The sequence below is a fragment of the Drosophila willistoni genome (assembly GCF_018902025.1).
Source record: "Drosophila willistoni isolate 14030-0811.24 chromosome XR unlocalized genomic scaffold, UCI_dwil_1.1 Seg41, whole genome shotgun sequence".
NCBI lineage: Eukaryota > Metazoa > Arthropoda > Insecta > Diptera > Drosophilidae > Drosophila > Drosophila willistoni.
In genome coordinates, this window is record NW_025814058.1 from 628,613 (window position 1) to 651,493 (window position 22,881).

Genomic DNA, 22,881 nt, shown 5'->3' on the forward strand with positions numbered 1-22,881 from the left:
GTCGATAATACGTTCTTCAACCACGTTGACAAGTTCCTGTCTGACTTACATAAGCCAAAAGAAAAAAAAAAAAATTCAATAATAATTATAATAATAACAATAACAACTCAAATTTAAAATTTAAAATTTCCAACCAAGTCCAAGAGAAACAGGTTTACCTTTGACCAAAACTTGACCTTACCGGCTTCTTCTTCTTATCAAATCCATTCGACTCCATCAATTAGGTAGTAAGCCGGCCGTGCATAAATTATAGAAATCTATACATACATACATACATACATATATACATCGTTTTTTGTTTCTGGTTTCTCTAATGTTGGATTAAGAGGTTGAAAGTTCTTTTCGAAAAGCTGGTTTTCAGATTTCTATGGCATCGGTATTGATGTTGAGATTGTTGAGTGGAGTAAGCTCTATTGCCAAAAAGCACATTGACCCTCAGATGATTGTACTGATGACCATCAACTTGGTGGCAACGTGAGCCATAAAAGTCTACGGCGTACACAATGCGGCCCGGCATTTAGTTAGTTGGTGTAGTTTCCTCCCTCCGCCGACCGCCCTCAGCCCTCATGGTTTGACACACACATTATATGGCGTCTGACGGCTGTGCCAAAACAATAATACTTTCACACCACACTCTTTCTACCTAGGTCCATAAAAAAAAAATCGCTGATTTTTTATATAAATACATATATATTGTCTTTAAATACATTTCTTTTTTTGTCTTCTTTTGCAACAAGCTGAAAATTCGTGTAAATTTCTTGATAAAAAAAACTGCAAAAATGTCAACGTCAACGAAAAAAATTGCAGAGAAAAGGTGGCGGCATGTCATGTGCCGATTGTTTGAGTACGTAAAACACGGTGATAATAATCATTTTCAGCACCACCCGTCATATATTTTGAAAAGTACACTAAAAGAAAATTCGAACAAATAGCTACGACTAAACAGCCGATTTGAGGAAAGGTTCCACTGAAAATTTCAAAAGATATATTAAACTTTCAAAAGGAATGATGAAATTAGTCTTAAAATTTTAATAGGATTGATAAAGGAATGCTTAAAAATTGTACAAATTAATAAAAGAACTGAAATTTAGTACTTTTGGGATGAATCAAAAAAGACCTTTGACCAAAATTTTTGATTTTGACAAAAACTGAGACATTTATTAATAACGAATCCTTTAAAAGAGACTTAAAAAGTTAAAATTTCGTCTGTTTTTGCACGTTTTTTACGCATACTGAAAAGTGATTCCATTTATGCATTACAAAATTTAATATATAACTCTTTATTAGGGTATATTGAAAACCAGTAAATTGCAATTACTTTAAATTATTTCTCCAAGTGCACATAAACGAAAGAAAAATAATGAGCGGTTTGCATAAGAAATAGAAAAATATGCTGTATTTGCATATTGCATATTTCAAATTGCCTGATTAATGATGATTATGAGTTTTGATATCGATTTCATTTCTTTCATGGCTGCAAGTAACAAGGAACTATCTGTGTGTGTGTCTGTTTAAGTTTGCCTTTCTTTTTTTTTTAAACGCAATTCGTTTTAAAATTAATTAAGTAGACCTAAATGTTGCTTTTGAATAACATAGATACGAGTACTTGTTGGCATGTCGATAATTTTCACTATAAAATAATGAAAACCATTTACCATAGAGTACTTTAATGTCTGCTTTATCATAGGACAACCTATTGTTTTGGAATATTGGGACAATGTCAGTATATTTTGCTTGCTTAATGTTGTTGTTAGCGTTGCTGTTGCAATTCCAGTTGCCGTTTGTTGTTATTATTCTTCAGTGAACTGGCAACTTAATGGTAAACAATATCAATTGGCTCTAGGTGCAAAAACATACATATATACATATATACGTATGTGCACATACATACATACATATAGAGCACCCTTTTGAGCAAATTTTGGGTAATGTCCACACGAATTGCCAGCTGAACGGTGCGGAATATAGTTTGGCTAAAATATTGATTAAAATTTGGTATAATTTAAAAAAAACTGTCTCAAATTGAAATGTGAAATAATGTATGTATATTTAGTATTAAAATTAAGAAGAAATCTCTTAGTCGATGCATTGCCAATGCAGACACTCGAATTGGCAAAAATAAGCAATGTGGCAGCTTCATACAATCCTGTGGGGCATTAACTACTTTCGTGTGAAGGCAACAGGCCATGAAAGAGAAGGCCCAATATAAAGCGGCCCTTCATATTCGGCTCAATGGCAAGAGCGACCCCAACCAAACCCAAAATGGAGCTTACTGACGTTCCCCGAACAAAACATTGAAGAGGACCGCAAACACTTTGCCGAGTAGCCGCAACTGTGGGTGTGGAGGAGATACATAGTGAGAGGGTGCCAAACTGGAAGTATTCAAGAGAACCCGCATTCTGTTTGAATGCCCGAAGGCGCACAACAAGACAGGTACTTACGATGCACCACTAAGGCTACTGATTGGCAAATGTTCCAATGCCCTGAGTCTCGTTCTGTAAATCAACAAGATGGCCGAAGGGACCAAACAAACGTTTCTTCTTTTAAATTCAAACATAAAAGAAATATAGGTACATACAACTGAGAGAGTAATTATTATTTAAATTGTTTTCTTTCAATGTTTCATTTATTTAAATTTGTGGATAACCCCAATGTAGATTTCATTCCTAGAGGACATTATGAGTTCTAATGTTGCCGTTAGAGGGAAGGTCTTAGATTGTTCTGTTCTGTCGATTTAAAGACTTTTAACCCAAAGATAGTTAAATACAAACCTCATAGAAGAAGACTACGATTTATGCTTCATCTCTTCATCTTTGTTTTCTGCTATATAGTTTAGCCAATCCAACACAGAGTTCACACCGTTCAGGATATGCTAAAATGTGTGAAGTTGTCTTATGAATGAAAGAATAGAATAAATACAAGTGGACTTTGTATCTACTTGTTTTGGGTTTTGCCCCCATCTACAGGGGGTTAAAGTGTTAATTCCATCCCCCGAAAAAAATTCCAGAAAACCAACTTGGCACCGAATTCCAATTAAACACATTAGAGACACATTCTTTTTTTTGTTTAATTTTTAAATTTTTGCTTAAAGTTCTTTTTGCTTTTCTTATTATTTTATTTGTTTTTTTTTGGTTTTTTGTTTGTTGTTGTTTTAATTGTCTTGTATTTCAATACATACTCGTTTCATCTATTTGATTCAGTGCGTCATTATTTAAAGTTTGGTTTTTTCCATATATATATATATATGTACTTATACATATATACATATAAATGTATATATATGTATAATAATACCTCTGTATAAATATTTCTGTGTATGCTGCTCTTTTGTTCTTTCTTTCTTTCATTCTTTCTTTCATTCTTTTCTTTCATTCCATCTTGCCTCTTTTTCCCAATTTAATATTTGTTTTTGGTTTTTTTTTTGCTTGTTGTTGTTTTTTATATCTCATATACAAGTGAAACTTACTTAACTATAAAAGAAACTCAAAATTTATGAGCAAAAGAACAGAATTTGGAGTTTTTGTTATGTTTTTTAAGTTTTTTTCTTTTTGGTTTTTCTTGTCTTCTTATTTGTTTTTAATATGCGTAAACTGTACGCAGTTTCGCTATTTACACAGCTGCCCGTATTTTATGATTATTTATTAACTCTCACACACTTTTTGTATTTTTCCAAAAAAAAAAAAAAAAAGTATTTCAAATAAATTACATGCAGTGTTTTATGATCTGTCATAATTCAATTTTATTTTTGGGTTTCATTTTCTTTTTTTTTTTTGTTCACTCTCTTATACACAAGCACACAACATTTCATATACATACACACATACAGTACACACAGTTGGGTTACAATTTTCCCCATTTTCCATTTCCGAACTTTCCGATGGTTCGCTATGTGAGTTCGACAACTCGTGGGAAAAAATAACAGAAACGCATTTGAAATATTGCTCGATTCGATTCCTACGTTTTATATCTATAGCTGACTTAATAGGTCAGCCTAGAAGAAAGCAAATTAAAGTCGATCTATCTATGTATCTACATTTAAATCGTATGTATGTATGTATGTATCTGTATGTCTGTCATATGTATGTCGAAATCAGGCCAAATCGGCCTTAGTAATTTTGAGTAAAAAACTATTTGATTGTTTTTCCATTTTGGCAAATATTTACTAAAAAAAAAACATTTTTTTTATTCCCATCGGACAACAAATAAGTAACTCTTAGAAATGAGTGAAAATTCGTTTTGTGGAGATCTCTCTTTTTGGAAATTAGTGACAGTGATGCAATTATTATTGGCCATCTTCATGGCCTTTTTGAAGTGATTTTTTTTCCATATATATTATGGATTTTATTAATTTTATCTCATATATATATCATCATATTATATATGCATGTGTATGGGTACCTATGTAAAATATTATCTTCTATATATATATATAAAGTTCTTTTGCTTCATATTCCTAGGGGGAGAGCGAAAGAGATTTTTAAATATGTCCTGGCAAGTTTAAAATCAAACAGAGTCAGTTTTATTTTCGAATCGGACCACTACAATTGTAATACAGCTTCGAAAAACATATTGAAATGAGCTTTATTTAAAAAAATATATGTTCTACATCAAAAAACGCCTTAATTGGTCTAAAACTTTGCAAGGACATATTAACTTTGTTGCTACAAAGTTACTTAATCTTATTCTCATTGGAAAAAAAAAAATGTTTACAAAGTGCACCTAATCTTATTTTGGCTATGAGATTATTTTTGCTATCAAAAATGCAACAAAAATTGTTTCATTGAATTTTCTATATTTTTTTTAATGTGTTTACATATGTATGTATATGTGTACATACATATATACATAACTACATTTTTGTTGTTGTTTCATATATATTACATTTCCCTACTGTTCCAATGGTTTATAGGTAATCTCATAAGGTTCTTCAAGAGGCGGTTAACCAAGCTGACTTCCCCCCTTCTTGTTCATTTAGTTAACCGAGTCTCAAGAGATATCATTGGAGATTTCAAGTTGATTTCAAAATTGTTTTATTTCTTTCTAATTATTAGAGCCTATCAAAAAAAAATGTATGTTTAGTTATACTTTTCTTAGCTTTTTTAATTTTGGTTTCTTATTTATTTATTTTGTTTTTGTCTGTATCGTAATGCTAAAAACATTTGATTGTTTATATGTTTGGGGGGTTAGTTTATGGGCTATGGCTTATCGATCGAGGCATACTTTTGATCTTTCTTAATTTTTGTGTTTTTTTTTTGTTTTCTTACTTTTTTTCTTTACAATTACTTTTGAAATAACATTGGGAACTGCTGTTTGATTGATTGGATAATCGTTTTGTTTTTCTTTTTCTTTTGTGGTTTTACGATTTTGCTACTTAAGAAATTCTAATTGTGTTATAAAAAATGAAAATTTAAACAGTTTGCAATGAATATATTTACAAATAAATAACAACCGAAGACATTTTATGGCAGTTTTCCTTATTTTTTCCCCTTTTATTTAATGTTTTCGTTTCTTCTTTTTCTTTTTTCTTTTGTATGCACTTTAGTAAAAAGTATTCTTTGGTTTTTTTTGTTTTATGTTTTTTAGTTGGTTTTAGTTTGAATGGATAATGGGAAAATTCAAAAGTTTTTTGTGTGTGTATGTGTGTGTGTGTGTATGTGTGTTGAAATCTACTTAGTTCCTGTTAAGTTGTATATGTATAACTATATATGAATTAATAACAATTGTTGTTGTGTTTTTTTATAATAAACCACTATGTGATGTTGTTGTTTTTTGGTTGTTGTTGCTGCAAATGTGTGTGTGTGTGTTTGTGTGTGTTTGTGTGTGTGTGCAAAGTGCTTAAACTAGACTAGATTAGATACTTATTGGCTAAAATGTTCAGTTTAAATGCTTAGACCTCATCTCTATAGTGTTCAACATTTAAATTCAGTATGTGCTTGTCAATATAGATCACAACACTGTCGAGATTTTTAACTTGCCTCATGCGTTTCATTTCCGTTTGCTTCTTGAAAAGAGAAATCGCAGCTTTTGTCCTGTTTTTTAATAAGATTTTTTCTTCTCTTACATTTCTTATTTTTTGTTTGTTCTTTTGATTGTTATATTTGAATAACCTTATAAGATAATGCCAAACTGCCTTTTGCCCTCTCATTCTGTGCTCGTTTCATTTAATTTTTTTTGGATTTTTTGCTTTTTTTTTTTATACAATTCAATTGTAATTTATGATTTTATAGTTGTTGCAATCAATTGCCTAACGTATGTAACTGAATTCTGGGTGCGAATTATGTGTGCTATATACCATTTGTTGTTGTTTTGTTGTTGTTGTTTGTTTGTTTATCGATCAATCTATGTATGTATGTTATGTATGTATGTATTTAGTATTAAAGGTACCTAATTTACAATAGTTTTTGCCGCTTCATTTTGAAGATAACTTTTTGAAAAGAAAGAAAACTTTTAATTGAATGTAAAAGAATTTACCGAAAATATATATATACAGAGTCTAGCCAGTTTTTTTTAAGTATAAATAATCCAAATTTTGGATTAAACTCTTTGGGGAGTACTTTTTATTTTCTTTGATTTTGTTGTTGTTGTCGTTTAAAACCCAATTGTTTACACGTACATACATACATGTATATGTATATAACTACTTTTGTTCTATCTTACCTTTTGCTGGCGTTTCTCACATCTAATCATTACTCATATCAATTTAGTTCTCTTTTTCTGTTTAGTCCCAGCATAAGCGTTTACAAAAAATTCCACTCCACTTATTAATTAGTTCATCAAGTCCTTCAAAATCTCCAGTTTAGTTGCAATCCCTGCTCTTGATCTAACCCACAGCCGGCTTCAACATATCACACAGTGGTCTCTCGATCCACATGTATGTACTCGACCGGCTGTAGTCCGTGTCAGGAGGCTGGATCGATGAATAATGCATCCTTCTTGAAGTCACCCTTCTTGAGAGTGCCAATACTGGCAGCGGACACATTGCCATTGCTGGCACCATTTATAAAGCCGACACCAACACCGCCCATTCCGCCGCCTCCACCGCCCTTTTGCACCACCGACTTTTTTCTCTTACGCATTAGACCAAACATACAGAATATGAGGCATGCTGTCAAAGCGGCAGCAATGCATCCAAGGGCGGCAAATACGCCGCCAGGTAATTCAAGTAACTTTCGAGCAGTGCCACATTCCTCTTCCGATTCATCAAAGCCGCTGGGGCAGTTGTGATGACCTATAAACAGAAATAGAGAGAGAGAGATTGATAGAGAGATGGAATGAAAACCCATTGAGAGTAGGAGAAATAGCAAAACAGAAAGGAGATCAGAACATTGATTGAAAAATTGTGATGCAGATGCAGATGCAGTGGCCAGCCGCCGCTGCATCAAATTGAAAGCTCTTCCAGGCAAAGCATAGCCACAGTGTGACACTTCAGTGGCCCCAAAAGCTTGTTTAATGCCCTGACTCTTGCGGTTAACCATCTAAAGCGCCCAGATGCAGACGCGACTGGTTGCACATAAATAATTTCAGCTCTAAGAGCCAAAGTCCAGTCCAGCATTTATATATTTCCCCATAGAGCAGCATTGGGGTACATTGCATTACTTAGCCCGTTTACCATATTATAAAAAAGTTCAACTATAAACTTTAATCGAAATCACTTTGAAAAGTCCAAAAAGAGACTTCAAATCGCGTATCAAAGTTATTTTGAAGAGTGTCACATCATTTGTTTTGTTTGTTACTTACAAAGTAAGTTTCCTTTTGAGTCTTTAAGGACCCCCATTTGTCAATTAGCTAATTACGTACAAATTCCATTAATTTTATTCATATACTACATGAATGTTGAATGTAAACTAAACTAGTTTGTGTCACTAGTTTCTAAAAGTATGCAAAAAGCAACTAACTGAATGCGTAATTACAGTTAATTCACTGTTGACATATCGACCCTTAGTAATCAGGCCATGTTTATTTTTTTCTTATCTTTGCCATTTTGGTTTTTTGTTTTGCAAATGAAGAGAGTATTTCAAGAGTCGCTTTTCTATACTCCGAGTCCAGGGACTGTCGTTTGTTGCAAGTGTCCTAAGTTCTTTTATTTTTTTTTTGCCCGGTTTTCCTTTCGCTTTACCCCTTGGTGGGTACCCTTTTGCTTTTGCAATCAAGTGCAGCTCAAATAAGTTTGGCAGCATCTGTTGCGGCTGTTTTGGAACTGAAACTGGAAGAGAATGCCGGCGACTGGGACAAACTTTTTTGTGCAAGACATTCTGGGGTTTTGCAGATGTGGGTTTGTCCACCGGGCAAGCAACTAACCAGCAAAAGCAACAGCAACAGCAACAGCAACGGCAACAGCTACAGCTTTCTGCAGATGTCAGAGAAACTTTGCCTGATTATAAAAACGTGCCCAGCTTGCATTGAAATTAACAGACAAGCGAGCAACCGCAATAAATAATCTGTTGCCTACTGCTAGGCGCAAGGAGCGTAACGAGTAGAGTGGGGAGCTAGATAGTATGTATGGATGTGTGTATGTTGTAGACGAAGGGCCGGAAAAGAAGCGCCAACATCACGTACAGAGATGGGGTAAAAAAAAAAAAAAATAATGCAAAACAGTTGTAACAGTCCAAATGTAACAAGACGAATGATTGGTTGGCTGATAAAAACGTCAGTAGGCCTTAATCAGCTATCAGACCTTGGAGCCTGGCCAACTTACCATCACACCAAAGACTGGCCGCAATGCATGCATCAATTTCAGGACATTTGTATTCGCAATCCGATTCCTTGGGATAAAAACCAAATTCGTTCAGAGTTTCGTTAGCCATTGCATTGGGCTGAGACGGTCCTTGGGCCTGCCCACTGGCACCAGCCACTCCGGCACTTCCAGTGCCCACAACTCCACCGCCACTGCCTCCCCCACTGGAGCTCGTTTTCGTTCCCGTTCCCGTTCCAGTGCCAATGCCCAGGCTTGTGGTTACGCTTGTATTAACATGCAGGTCCAACTGCTGCAGCAGGGCATTCTGAGTGCGATGTATCTCTAGCCATGTGAAGGCTATATCGCCGGGCTCCTTGAGTATGGGCTCTAATACCAGGCTGATGGGTCTAGAACGAGATGATAGAAAGAGGCACAATGATAGTAAGTAAACATGCATTTTTACATAGAGTTGATAGGACCTTAGATAACTAACTAATACGTATGCAGTTGGTCCTGATTAGCCAATGTGCAAGAGCCCAAAGAGGTTTAAGGGTAGATGATGTGCCCCATCTGCAAACTTTACTCTCACAGTTTTCATAGTCCACAGGGGGTCCACAGGGTTTTAAATGCCTATTGCAACTGTAGGTACTTTGTTTACTAAAACACTCTCCACTTGAAGTGAGCAATGGGATTTGTCTGTTGAATATGGTTTAAACCAAGATATTTATTCATCTCATAGCTTAGGGCCTACAACCAGTCTGGGCTTAGTTCTGGACTTTTTACCACTGTGGAAAGTTCTGCCATCTGTTTGTAGCTAAATTTAGAAAATCGACATGAAATTACCGTGTAAATGAAAGTACTTTAAATGGAATTACAGCTTCAGTACTCAATGATTTCTACAGTCAGTACCAAGTATTATTAAAAAGAAATACAACTTAGCACAAAGTTCAGTTTAAAGTTAAACTGTGGACCGATATATCGCTTATATATATAAACAAATGTACAAAAGTTGCTCATCAAATTGAATGGCATTCAGACAGAGAGAAAGCTTAAGACAACTGGCCATTGAGGATTCGTTTTCGTGGCACGCACCTTACACATAAATTCCCGTAATGTACCTACATACATAGTGCTTTACGTTATTTCCCACTACTGATGGCTTTTCCTCCTAAGCACTCACATGCACACACACACACACACACACACACACAATGTTAATTTGCACATGTATGTATGTAGGTAGGTACTTGTATAGCTTATATCCGTTTCGCATGGCATTTAAATGTCTGATGGCCATGTTTGCGTGTGTGCTTCTGTGTTTCTGGTCAGGACTTTGAGTTTTTGTATTCACCTTGGCTCAAAGGGTATGTTAGAATTATCCTAGAATAAGAATAACAGATAGACAGTGGAATTTTCTGTATTCCAGTTTATCTTTCTCTGAAAATAGCTCGTTGCCCTTAGTTTTGGTTTATGGAAAAAACTGTTTGCTGATCTCTGAAGTATAACCTAATAAGTTCCATCCAAAGTTCTATCTAGTATTGACTCAAGCTACTCTTTCATTTTGTACGGGGTATCTTGTGGTTCGGCGTTAAACTTTATGTAAACATTGATTTATGTATGTATATACAGGTGTGTGTGTGTGTGTGTGTGTATATATTCTTTTTGTTTGAGGCACAAGTTCTTCGCGCTCAATTTCCTGTACGTTTTGTGTTGTAATGTTGCTGTAGTCATTTCCTGTTATTGCATTTTAAAACAGAAGTTAATATTTTTTGTTTTTGCCTCACACAAGAGGAGAGGTATTTTGGAAGCTATACAATGATTGAAATACTGAAAAATTCGCCAGAAACTATTCAAGTATTCAAATGAAATGATGACGTCAAAATGTTGGGAATAGAAACCTTTATTTTCCCATTAAGAGAAAATTAGAAACGGTCTGTAAAGTATTTATACAATTGAATGGTTTCCCAGAACTATTATGAATACTCTCAAAGAGAATGGATAGTTAAGCATGACTTTGACTTACTTATTCATGAATAGCGGCTGTCCATTGGTCCAGTCTTCGGAGAATATATGCAATGATGTGGGCCTCGGCCCACTCTGGGCGGGACACACAACTCGCATGGGCTTAAGTGGTCGGCCCGAGTAGATTATAAAGCGGTTTTTGGTATGACAGCGCATGGCATCTTCCGAAGTGGGATCAACTGGCAGATAGGCGCCCCACGTCTGCACAAACAACGAACGCTCCGAGGATTGTGCTTCAATGTACCACGCTAATCCCTCACAGCTTGCGTCCTGGGTCTTTAATGGATATTTCAGATCATCTTCGCCGCCGGCTCCTTTAAGTTTTAACTGCTTGCGACAATCCGGTTGACGTTTAAACTCATACGATGCCGAGAAGAAGACATCGGCAAAATCTTCGGATATATTTAATCGACTCACGGTAAACGTGAGCTCCATGACACGTGAGTGCGATTGGAAGGTCAATGGGGCATTGCTATACAAAGTGCTTGAATTATCGCAAAAGCAGCCGAGTTGGATTTTCACATCCCTAAATGGCACATCGTACAAACGCAGCTCGGTTATGCGTCCCTCGGGATCCAGTTGATTGCAACGCGGTCGACCCGTATGCAAATCCGAATCCGTATTACAGGTAGTACCCTCACCAAAGGATACATTGTGCAGAACTAGCTTAACCCGCTCAGAGGTTCCAGCCTCGAAGCGATACAGACAGGTTATATTCTTTGCTCCGCCTCTGCCATAGAGAAAGACATTCCGTGGCACTTGTATGTTGCCTTTGCGTTTACGGAAGACACGCGAACAGAGTGGTGGAACTGGATCTTCTCCGCGACGACCTGGCCACGATTCGCCGCCTTGTTCCGTATCAACGAATTCATAGTTTAAAGCAAACTGTGCGGGAAACAGGGCGGTACCCGTATGCGTATGGAACTCCAATTTCTATGCGGGAAAAGAGAGATAGAGAGAGAGAGAGAGAGAGAGAGAGAGAGAGAGAGAAGAAAATAATAGAGAAGGCTTAGACTTTAATTTGGCATCAAAATATTTGCAGTTCATATTTGTCAACGACGTCGAAATGGTTAAGCTAGCTTATTGCGGTTGTCTGCCCCTGTGCCTGCCATATGTCCCTGTACTCTCTGTTGCCTGCTGCCTGCTGCCTGCTATCGTCCTTTTGCTCCTCGTCTCTTGACTCTATTTGCCTTTACAAATTTGAATTTGGCGCTCGCCTTTGGGGCAAACTGCTCCATCTCTTCGTTATTTGTGCACGTCTGGCGAAGCAGTCGAGTGTTTAATTTGATTAATTTTGTCAAGTCTAGAGTAAATACGAAATTCACTGCATTCTGTTGGCTGTTGTTGGAGCCTTCAGGGCTGCCAAATTGGGAACTCAGGTAACTTCAGAACAGAAAGAAGCTAAACACAGAAAATTTCCGACAAACGATTTTCGTTTTTATCTTTTTTGTTTTTTTTTTTGTTTTTTTGTTTGGCCTTTAACCAAAGAGGCCAGATTTTTTTTCATGGCAGATACAATATCTTTTAAAGTCTTTTGAATTTAAGCATTCAGTTGGAATTCAATTAAAAACTAAATTTCTGTATGCCTTTAAAGTTTCCCCTATATTTGTTGATAATAGAAATTGGTTAAATCGATATTCTATATTTTCTAAAAACTATTTAACTCCTAATTTAAAGCCTTAGATCATTCTTAGTTAGTAAATTGGAAACTCAGAAACTGCTTATAGACATCACAGGTATCTCAATCGATCTAAAAGTATGGATTATAATGGAGTTTGTTTACTTACCAAATCTCTACCAGTGCTCACATAACTTTCCAATGGACTACATGGCCTCTGTTTATTGCCACCAATCAAGGCACTGCCACCCATTGCACTGCTACCAATGGCCGTGTGATCGCACAATTTTGGTGTCTCGTAATCGTAAATCTCAAGCATAAGACGCCTTTTGCCCTTGGAGCTTATCAATGCGACAGCATTATTCCTATCTGAACTGACAACGGCAGCTGCCGACGCACCATTTGTGTCCTTTGATGATTTTCCCGATGATATAAAGTTAAGACTGTCCTTTACGCTATTTAATTGTTTATTACTGCCGCCTCCGCCGCCGCCGCCACCACCACCGCTGCCACCTCCTCCCTGATAGCCGCTGTATTTATTCTCTTGATTGAAGACACTCGACTGGGTCGGTCCATAGATATATGTGTCCACTGGATTCCAGGCATTATCAATATTGACGCGCAAATTGCGATTCAATTTCGGATTACTGGCACTATAGTAATAACTGCCATAATTACTTTGATTGAGTAGTGTTGGCTTGCCCCCATCCGCTGAGGAGGCAACAGGAGGCGGTGGTGGGGGTTGTCCAGTGGTGGAGCTTGTCGATTTTATTGGTACATATGTGCCATAGCTGTCCCAAATACGTAGACGGGTTATCCAAGGAGGAAGATCGCTCTAAACAACAAGAAAGAGAAAGAGAGAGATGAAACTTTATTTAATTCCCTTATTGATGATTTTTTTTTTGTTTTCTTTGCTTTCTTTCAATTTTTATGCTCATTTTACGCGTTTTTCTATATGTATGTATGTATATATGCACAAATGTGTGTGTTTGTGTGTGTGTAGTTTGTTTTGCTTTGTTTGTTCTATCAACTTTGTTAGTTTACATGTGCCCGTACCCCCCTATTTTCCCCTATTCCCTGGCCAACATATATATGTTCTTGTTCCTCGTTGCATGTCATATTCAAATAGTTCCAAGTGTGAGTTATTTGTCTTTTCACGTTGTTCTTGTCACATTGTCTACATGTTCCTTTGCTTTTTCTTCGGGTTGTTTTGTTATTTGCAGGCATTAAATATTTTCACTAGACGCCTCCTGTTTATCCTTTTATTTTTCTGTTATTGTTGTCTCTTTTTCGCTTTCCCTAGGCTCTCTCTGATTATTGTTGGCTGTGTTAATAATGGAAAAAGACAGCTGCAAACAGATGTGACCCAAAGGCACCAAGTCACATGTACAGTCATCACACATCACAGCTGTGCCATAGGAGAGATGCTTAAAGATTGCCTTAGCTTTGCTATTTTGGTCGTGGTTTAGTGAATCTGTGGGAATCTCCTTTGTTTTACCTCTTTAAGAATTAATATACATACATATGTATGTATATATAGCAAAGCTCTTTAGTGGGTATCTCCCTGACAAAATTAGAATGTATAAGAAAAGAAATTCCAAGTTCCTTAACCTTTTCAACATATCATAACACATTATTAGGGTAGCTCAAATATTTCAGTTAAACACGTTGCTCTCGAGCACCTGTCGGACAGGACACTGAAAGGTTCCTCTCAAGTGTTTGCTTTCTAAGCGTATTCAAGTATCTTTTAGGGTGGCAATCTGAGGTCGTTGCTTTTCATTTGCAGGGAATACATTTTCCCGTATAGCTTATAGGGAAAAAGCATATATGTACTTATAAGTTTTTTCGGTCAGCTTTCAGTCAGGTAGATCATTTGATCTCAAGATTTGGCAAAGAGTTTCTCAGAACGGTCTCAAATGCTTGATTTTGAATTGAATTGATGTTTTAGGTGAAGAAAACTTTGTAAAATTGAAAGATTAAAATATGGTAGAGTAACTGGAAGTCTGTATGATTTTGGACATCCTTTGGTTACTTCATTTTACTCATGGTTAACTTTTCATAGAATTCTCTTTTGTTTGCTTAGTGTCTTTTATTCGATGTATGCATAAGAACTCAACTTTGAGCTTGTTGAAATTTTCTCACCTGATACTTGAGAAGATACATTTTTCAATATTTTTCTTTGCATCAAGGTCATTCGCTGTCTAGACATAATCACACCCACTCACATCTTCCTATACAAGCATATATATATATATATATATATATATGTGTATACATCAAGTCATCTAATTTATTTTTAAACAAGCAACTTGCATGTTAGTCTCAGTCTCCACATCCACTTGAAGAAATTGTTGTGCCAATTAATTTTGTGTTTTTGTTTCTTTTTTTTTTTTGGGAGGGAAGAAGATTGCAAAGACAAAGTCAAAGAAGAAGAGTTAAAGAACTCCTCCAGGACAGAGCCATCAACCCTTGCTCCATCACACCGGCACACACACACACACACATACAAACACAATTGCTATTTCCTCTTTTAGCCAAACCGACACCCTACAGACCCCGTCCACCGTCACCACCCGAACTCACTCCTGTTGTCGACCTACTCGGGCATTCTGTCTCCGTGTCAATTGCAGTTGCCTCACCTACACTTTTAAATTGCGAAAAATGAAAAGCTACCAGCAGAGCAATGCAAAAAAGAGAAGAAGCGAGAAAAAACAACTTAACTGTAGCACCAAGCCCCACCGTTGCCCCACCACCCATACTCCTGCCACTTTGGGCACCTCGCTCTCTCTCCCTGTCCCTCTCTCTCTCTCTCTATCTCTCTCTTTCACGCTTTCTGTACAAACAGGGGGAGCACAATAAAAAGTGACAGAATAAAAATATGTGTAAAATAAAACAGAACAACGAGAGAAAAGCGGCGGGGGCGGCATAGGACAGAGAGCGGCAAATGCGGAGAGTGGTTTGAGGTGTGAGATGCTACCGTGTTGGGAGGGGTAGAGTAAGCGAGGTAAGCGGAAAGCAGAGCAAAAACAGTTCATGAATTTTGTAACAGCAGCAGAAGCGAGAACAAAAAACCAACAAGAACAAGAAAAAACATATTTGACTAAAAAGTCCTGGCGCGACATTGAGACACCCTATTTTCAAATAGACCCCTAAAGTATGCAATAGCGGTACGAAATTGTGGACTTATAAAGAAATTTTTAAAAGTTCTGTGGTCAGAAAATTCTCAAAAACTTTAGGGCATACGAAAAGTTAGAAATTTCTCAAAGACAATTAATACTTTTACAGCCTATGGCATACTTTACGGAGCAAAGTTTTCACATCGGCCTATGACTTTATACTTTCATTTCCGAGTGTAATGTGGTCTAGCTCTATGACTATTCCTTATGCCAATTGTTATCTGAATATTCTCCCGCATTACATTTCGAGTACAGGGTATAAAAAACAACAGCGATTCGCATCGGCGGCAGGTATATACATACATATGTATGTACATACATACATCTGGGTTAAGGAGCAGACGGAACGGGCGGCTATTGTAGGGTGGGGTGGAGAATTGAAACGTGGGCAATACAATTTTTTGTTTTTTTTTTTGCTTACCAAAAAACAAGCATTACAAACAAGTGAATGGAAATTCTTTTTTAACAAACTTTTTAAATTAAGAAGCAAATATAAAAAAAACTCCTATACAAACCATGAATGCTGCTGAATAATGCTGAGTGAGTGTGGCCGGACGGCAGCTCCGTGACCAGGAGGAGTATCAAGAAGTGGAGTATGTGGATGATGGTTTCAAATTACTGGGTCGTGCGATGACATTTATGGTCTCAAATACTTATGACTTATGAAATTTGGGTAGTTTAATCTTTTGAAATCAAAGATCGACAAGACAATTGAAATTTGAAACGAATGCAGAATAGAGACGAAAAAAAAAAAAAAAAACACTTTGAAAGGGTTATTCTTTTTCAGAATGCCTTCGAATGAAGAACTTTCAAAGTTGCCAAGTAACTGGAAATGACACAATGGCACACCAGAGTCCAAGCAGAAGTTGAAGTAGCGGCGAATCGATACACAAAATGTGCCAAGGTGGGCCAAGATGATGACGTTGATGTACAAAGTGCACTCACTACATTCAAGTGGCGAAAACCAGGCAGAAAAAATGCTGAACACCTGCTGCTAACAAACCGTCCAAGTGGCTTAACTGCATAAAGTGTACAAACGATAGACTGATCGTTCCCTTATGACTGATTAGTCAAAAAGGAACACTGAAGACTGGCTGACTCTTTTCTCTCCGTTTCGTGTTGGCCAATTCATATCGGCATATATACTAGTTTGGACATTCAACGAAAGACTTAGGAATTATTTCGCTTTTCCTTGCAAATGTTTGCATTGTTCAACAATAAAGTACCTTTCCCATTGATATTGAGGGAAGTGTGCATAGATGGAATTAAGTGCCGGCTTCTGGCACTACATGGGCTAGTGTGGGGTTTCGGTTTGTCAGTGTCACCAGGGACACTTTAAAAGAGGCAACTTGAAAGCCTTAATGTATTGTTGAGATAAAAGTTAAAATCCTCCACTGACCAGAATTCCATTTAGTGTGTGCTGAGTGCTCACTGACCTAAACATCTGCTATAGTCGAGCTCCCTCCACCCCTCCAACCGCTCCTTCATCTTTTTCGCTATATCCCCAGTAATCCCCAGCCACCGACCAACCGACCGAGTCACCGACCCACCAACCCACCGAACGACTGAGTCACTACCTTGACACATAATTTACAGGCCGTTGGGCAGGCGTCGGTGTTGGCATCGGTAGCGGCAGCGGCAGCGGCAACGGCTCAGCATCAGTGTTAGCAACGCACATTAAGAATGCACCAGAATGACGATGACTAGAACAGAGACAGAGATACAGAGAGAGAGAGAGAAAGACTAGGACAGATGTATGGATATAAAGATGCAGGCATCCATCTCTAGCTCTATTGTTTGGACACATTTCAAGCATTATTATTGCCAGTGTCGCATTCTGACGCAGTTTCTTAGCATCTAAAATTGCCCTTTGTGTCACACATTCCATTTCATTCCATTCCTTAGGCTCGAGAAGTGAGCCAACAGTTTCACTTAATTGTATAAATTGTATTGTATTGTATTTCTATGGCTTTTTGCGACATTTTTAATTGGCATTCATAGAGTTATATATGTGTATAACAAATGCAAAAATAAAAGTCATGCCGATGGCATAGACGCATAGCATTTAAAAGACACACACACACACACAAAGGCAGCCTCCCACACACACACACACTTACACACACACATACACTCAATTGCATAACGACTTCTTCTTCCCATCAACGATTACTAAGTGCATCATCTTCTTCTCCTTCTCCTTCACCTCCACCTAAATACATACATAAATTTTATGCAAACTATAAACGATTGTTGTTACTATGGTAGAGAGAAAGAGAGAGAGAGGGGAGACTACGCCCCTCCCTTTCGTTTACTCACCCTGCCCAATGTATTGTTGTCGTGTATCGCCTGCTGCAGTATCTGCAGATTGTAGCTGGTGAACGATAACCAAATCAGGTCACCAGGATATCCGTGAAAGTGGTACGTGCATGTTGTATTTGGCGGAAGCGTGTGACGCGGACTCACAATGCGTCCCATACGGCCGCGGCGAGAGAATAGCACATCATCTGTAATATAAATACAACAACGACAGAGAGAAAAAAAGAGAGAGAAAAAAGAGAAAAAAAAATAGAGATAGTGTGAAAAAGAGACTGAGATTAAATGCAGTTAACAACAGTTATATAAAGTTACTATTTTACTTTTCCGCCTCGTCTCGCCTGGCTCGACAGACTGCCATCCTGACAGTCTGCCTTCCTGCCTTCCTGCTCAACGCGTTTTTTTTTTTAATATGCTTTGAGAGAATGTTGTATAACAAATGGCTTACATGCGATTTAGGTTCATTTACAAATATATATTGAGATCCTTTTTTTGTGTTCTGTTTTGTTCTTTTTTACATATACCGTGAATTCATTTCAATCAACTGGCCGTTCATCTCTTTTTATGTTTATCACTAAATTTGGTAATTTAAATCCAATTACCATATATATATAGGCCAATTATATATTCCAAATTGAACTAAAGTGCTCTAAGCGGAGAATGTTCATTATCACAATAAAAACTACTAATCTACTGTCCAAGAAATTTCCCAAAAAGATGGAAAACTCTTGTGGAAAAGATCCTTCATAACTACCTCCTGCGGCTCGTGGCAATATTTCAGACAAGTGAGAAAGAACAGTCAAGTTAAAGCACCCACTTATCGAAAGCGAACTTCCTAAAATGCTGTCAACAAGGCTATACAGTACAGACTCCATTAAATTTACTGAAAGTCTGCTTTATTAGAAAACCGCAAATATATATATGTATATATTAAATTCCCTCTAAGAATCTGTTGAAAATTTGCAGCTCACCCGCTGCTTAGCTTGAATTAAAGTTGTCAAAAAAGGCCTAGAGGGAAGGAACCGAAATAAAAGGCAGGCACAACCAACATGTTTGGAAACTTTTACTTCAAGTGACAAATTAAAAAAAGGCAAAACGAGGGGAGACGAACAGAGAGTGGTAGAAAGGGAAAGAGAGAGAGAGAGAGAAAGCGAAACCCGATGAGGAATGAGAAACAGCAACAAACAACAAACATTTGGTGTTTCAAAAATCATTGGCATGGTGGGGGTAGGTGGTGGGGAACTTCACAAGTAAGAGGCAATGCGGAGTCACTTTGAAGTGCTGCTGCTGGTGCTGATCGATACAAAGGCAACAATCGTTAACGGTATCAATGCTGACACCTGAGTTTTTGAGATGCCTGAAGCAAGAATCGGGCATTTTCGACCCATTGAAAGAGCGAGAGCGAGAGCGAGAGAGTGATATGATAAATAAGATTGTGGCACCATTTACTTTTACACTAAAAAAGTGACCAAACTTGTTACTACTCAATCTAGCCCACAATGTGAGTGAGTGAGTGACAGGAGATTTGAATTTAATTGAGAATTCGTGAGTGTTTAAGCATTCATAATTTATTTAGATACAGGGCATTCTGAAAGTCGGCACCCAAAAGTGTCTTACATGCCTTGCTTGCTTGCTTTTCTAACTGTTGCGACAGTTTTTGAAGTTGCCAAGTTGCTGTGAGTTTTGATGTGGCACATCGAGTGGTAGACGACAACTAAAAGTTCCAGCTGCGCCACCGGACAAAAGTTGCCAACTGACTGAGCGGGTTGATTTTAGTTGCGTTGGGTTTGCGTTAAGTTGAATTGAGTTGAGGTGGAGAATGTTGAGCCTCTCTGCCTTAATATCTGCCTCTTGCTGTAGGAAACAAAAGTTGAATCATTGTGTGTTTGTGTGTGTGTACACATGTAGTATATGAGCATTATGAGTTCGTTTTTCTTTTACTATTCTACTTCTATGCTTCTCCTTCCTTCCATTTCATTCAGATTCTCCCTTTATGTCTATACTATGTACCGGCTAATACATTTTTATGAGCTTTTTATTGTCACATTGCGCTGGTTGTGCCACATAAATGACATATATGAGTAGACAGAGATGGAGACGACGACGACGACGACAAGATGAAGCAAATACCTCACAGAGTGCTCGCACTTAACGACTTAACTTAAATATAGAAATGGGCCAAAACCAAAACATTGTCTACAATTTGCGGCCAAAAACTTTACCCACTTACCACATTTAGTCAGTCACACGTACTCAATCAAGATAGGGAAACGATTGCCGCCCACTCTAACCACAAAAATATTGTACCAAAAAAGGGTCTGGCATAAAATGATTTTTCGTTATTTGATATTCAATTGAATTTCCATTTCGCTTTTAATTTACTTGAGAGGGCAATAGCTACATATATGGATCGCTGGTTGGGTCCCTTGTGGACATAATTGTGGGGGTCAAATACCAACACACACACACACACACACACATACAAACACATATTCACATGTGCATAAATTGAATTAGCATTGAATGCCACAGCATTTATTTAAATAAAAGCATTTCTAAACTAAAATAAATATCAACAGAACAGATTTCAAAATTCAACGCTAAATTGTAAATGCAAATGCCACCTAAAATGCACATAGACAAACACACACACACAAATATTCTTGCATCTAAAATTCATTGACTCAATTCGGAATACCAAACAAATATTTTCGGTCAATAAAATCAGTGTGCATAACGTCTCATTAAGTCATCATGCTCGAGTCTCAAAAAAAAAAAAACAATTAAGTCGTATCGTATGTTATTTGTTTTTAAATTTTCTTCTAAATATAAGATGCTTCTGCATTTCTTTTATTGCCGACTAATTAAATAGCTTATCTTGTAATGACATGCATCACATTTTAAATGATGTGCGCTAAATATTGGTTAAAACTGATTGAAATCAAAAATATTTTAAATCACTGTCAACAAGTCAAAAAAAAATCTCCCGAAGCAAAGGATTGTTCCAAAGGTTGCAAGCTTACAAAATTGACAGGCATAAACCAATATTTATTTATTATAGACAATAAATATATGGTTATATATTATAATCCATGTCATTCTTGATATTGGACAAAATTTTTGGGATTTGTGCGCTGTAATGGCCAGTTCTCTGCAGTGGATCAGGCATGGGTGTCTATCTACGTTTAGTTCTAAATGTAGCAAAATATTGCTAATTGTTTAAATGCGTTAAATTTAATGTAGCATGAAATGAGAATAAACAAACAGTCAAATAGGGCGAACGAGAATGAATCGGAGAAGGGGGTGGGGTAGGACGAACAGGAGCAAGGAGGAGGAGAAGGACAAAGTATTTTCTCCCCTCTTGCTGTAGGCCAATTTCAATTTAATTTGCACGGCCTGGCAAATCGAAAACAACAGCATAAACAAAACCGTGAGAGCCGTGAAAAGGTAGTCAGTGGGGGGAGAGGTGAGGTGGGGGGTTGGGGGGGACGAGTTGAAGGACACTAATCAGCTCTCAACCGCCCCCAACTTTGCTGGGCAATCAATAAAAATAACACCCCATAATTTAATGTCCGAATTGAGTTGCGCACACAATTGCCGGACTACATTTTGTGGTTCTCGATGCTCGATGCTACGCTCGATGGTTGGTTTTTCCCCTCTATAACAAAAGCCGTTCCATCTGTACTCTAATACTCGTAATAAATTGCAAAAATAACAATTTTATTGCCAGCCTTGCGGTTTGGCTATATATATGTATGTGTGTGTGTGTGTGTGTGAGTGTGTATGTACTTTCAGCCCACCTGCCACCCATTTCATCACTATCCAGCTACCATTTCCCTTTAGGGTCCACGCACTTTCTGCTCAGCCAACCATACACAAACACACACGAAAATTCTATTGCTGCGGTTCTCTCGATAGTCACACTTTATGGCCAACTGATAAGCATATTATTATTCTTGCAGCTATTACAGGTTCGCTTCGAATCGCCGTCTCATTTCGTTCTCTCTGGCTCTAACTCCCATACTTTTTGAATTATTTCCGCCGTCATCGAACCAAAATTTATTACAGCCAACTCAGAGTCAGGTGGTGGCAAGTGGCAGGTTCCACCTATTTTGGGCACTGATTTTGGTTAACTAATTCGCAGGCTGTGATTACATTACGAACGTACACACACATACACACACACACACCGAAAATTTCGATGGATATTTTACTACGTAATGCCAAAGTCACACAAGCACTTGACTGGCCTTTAATATGAAACATTTCGCCTGACCCTTTTTCCACTAAGGTTATAATTAAACGATGTGCTCGAATTTGGATGGAAATTCTGTAGGAATTCTGCAGGAAAAACCCATACAACCCACATTGTCGATTGGTGTTTCGGGTTTCGGGTTCATTTGAATACAATATCCATGAGTTGGAACCTTTTGTTTCCATTTCATTGCACTAATCGACGTGTTAAATTGTGGGGAATCAATAAATTCAAGGGGGCAAAAGTTATGTACATACATACATATGTATTCCTCGGTCTTTCGATGGGTTCGACTTGACTCGATGAAGACAGATATTCAAATTGAAATGTGAAATTGTGAAATAGAAATGTCAGCTTGCTGACTTGTAATATCCGAATCAGACACAGAGAGAGAGAGAGAGAGAGAGAGAGAGAAATGACATCAAAATGCAATTCATTTGGTTAAATAAGTACACTTGGATCTTGTGTCATGTAAATAACACAACAGAAATGTGCGCAATAGGGGACAAAATATAAAATACCAATGCACAGTTTATAGTATAAACATCCGTTGACCCTCAAAAAGAATTGTCAGAATAGTGAATAAGTGTAATGTGATGCGTAAGCAATCAATAGCCCATGCACTCAATACCGATCGACACTTGAAAAACGCTTTCTCTTTCTCTCCTTTACAATGATGTTGTGATTTTATTTACATAAAATTTTCTAGTTCAAGTATTTGACATATATGGATAAACAAATGAAAATTGATTTCAAATGCCTGTGTTTACAATGTAAGTTAGGTAAAACAATAAAAAGTAGAGGCACTACAATCTACTTG

General features: G+C 37.3%; 1 protein-coding gene across 1 annotated transcript in view; it reads right to left on the reverse strand.

Annotated features, from left to right (window-relative positions):
* Window positions 1-6,589: 6,589 nt before the first annotated feature.
* Window positions 6,590-22,881, reverse strand: part of LOC6643175 — a 54,057-nt gene continuing 37,765 nt past the window's right edge. The window contains exons 10-14 of the mRNA XM_002065742.4: window positions 17,810-17,997; window positions 12,484-13,149; window positions 10,698-11,629; window positions 8,696-9,081; window positions 6,590-7,228 (exon numbers count right to left, since the gene is read on the reverse strand). Coding sequence (XP_002065778.3) covers window positions 6,900-7,228; window positions 8,696-9,081; window positions 10,698-11,629; window positions 12,484-13,149; window positions 17,810-17,997 — 2,501 coding nt within the window. The 3' untranslated portion in view covers window positions 6,590-6,899. The remainder of the gene's footprint in view (window positions 7,229-8,695; window positions 9,082-10,697; window positions 11,630-12,483; window positions 13,150-17,809; window positions 17,998-22,881) is intronic.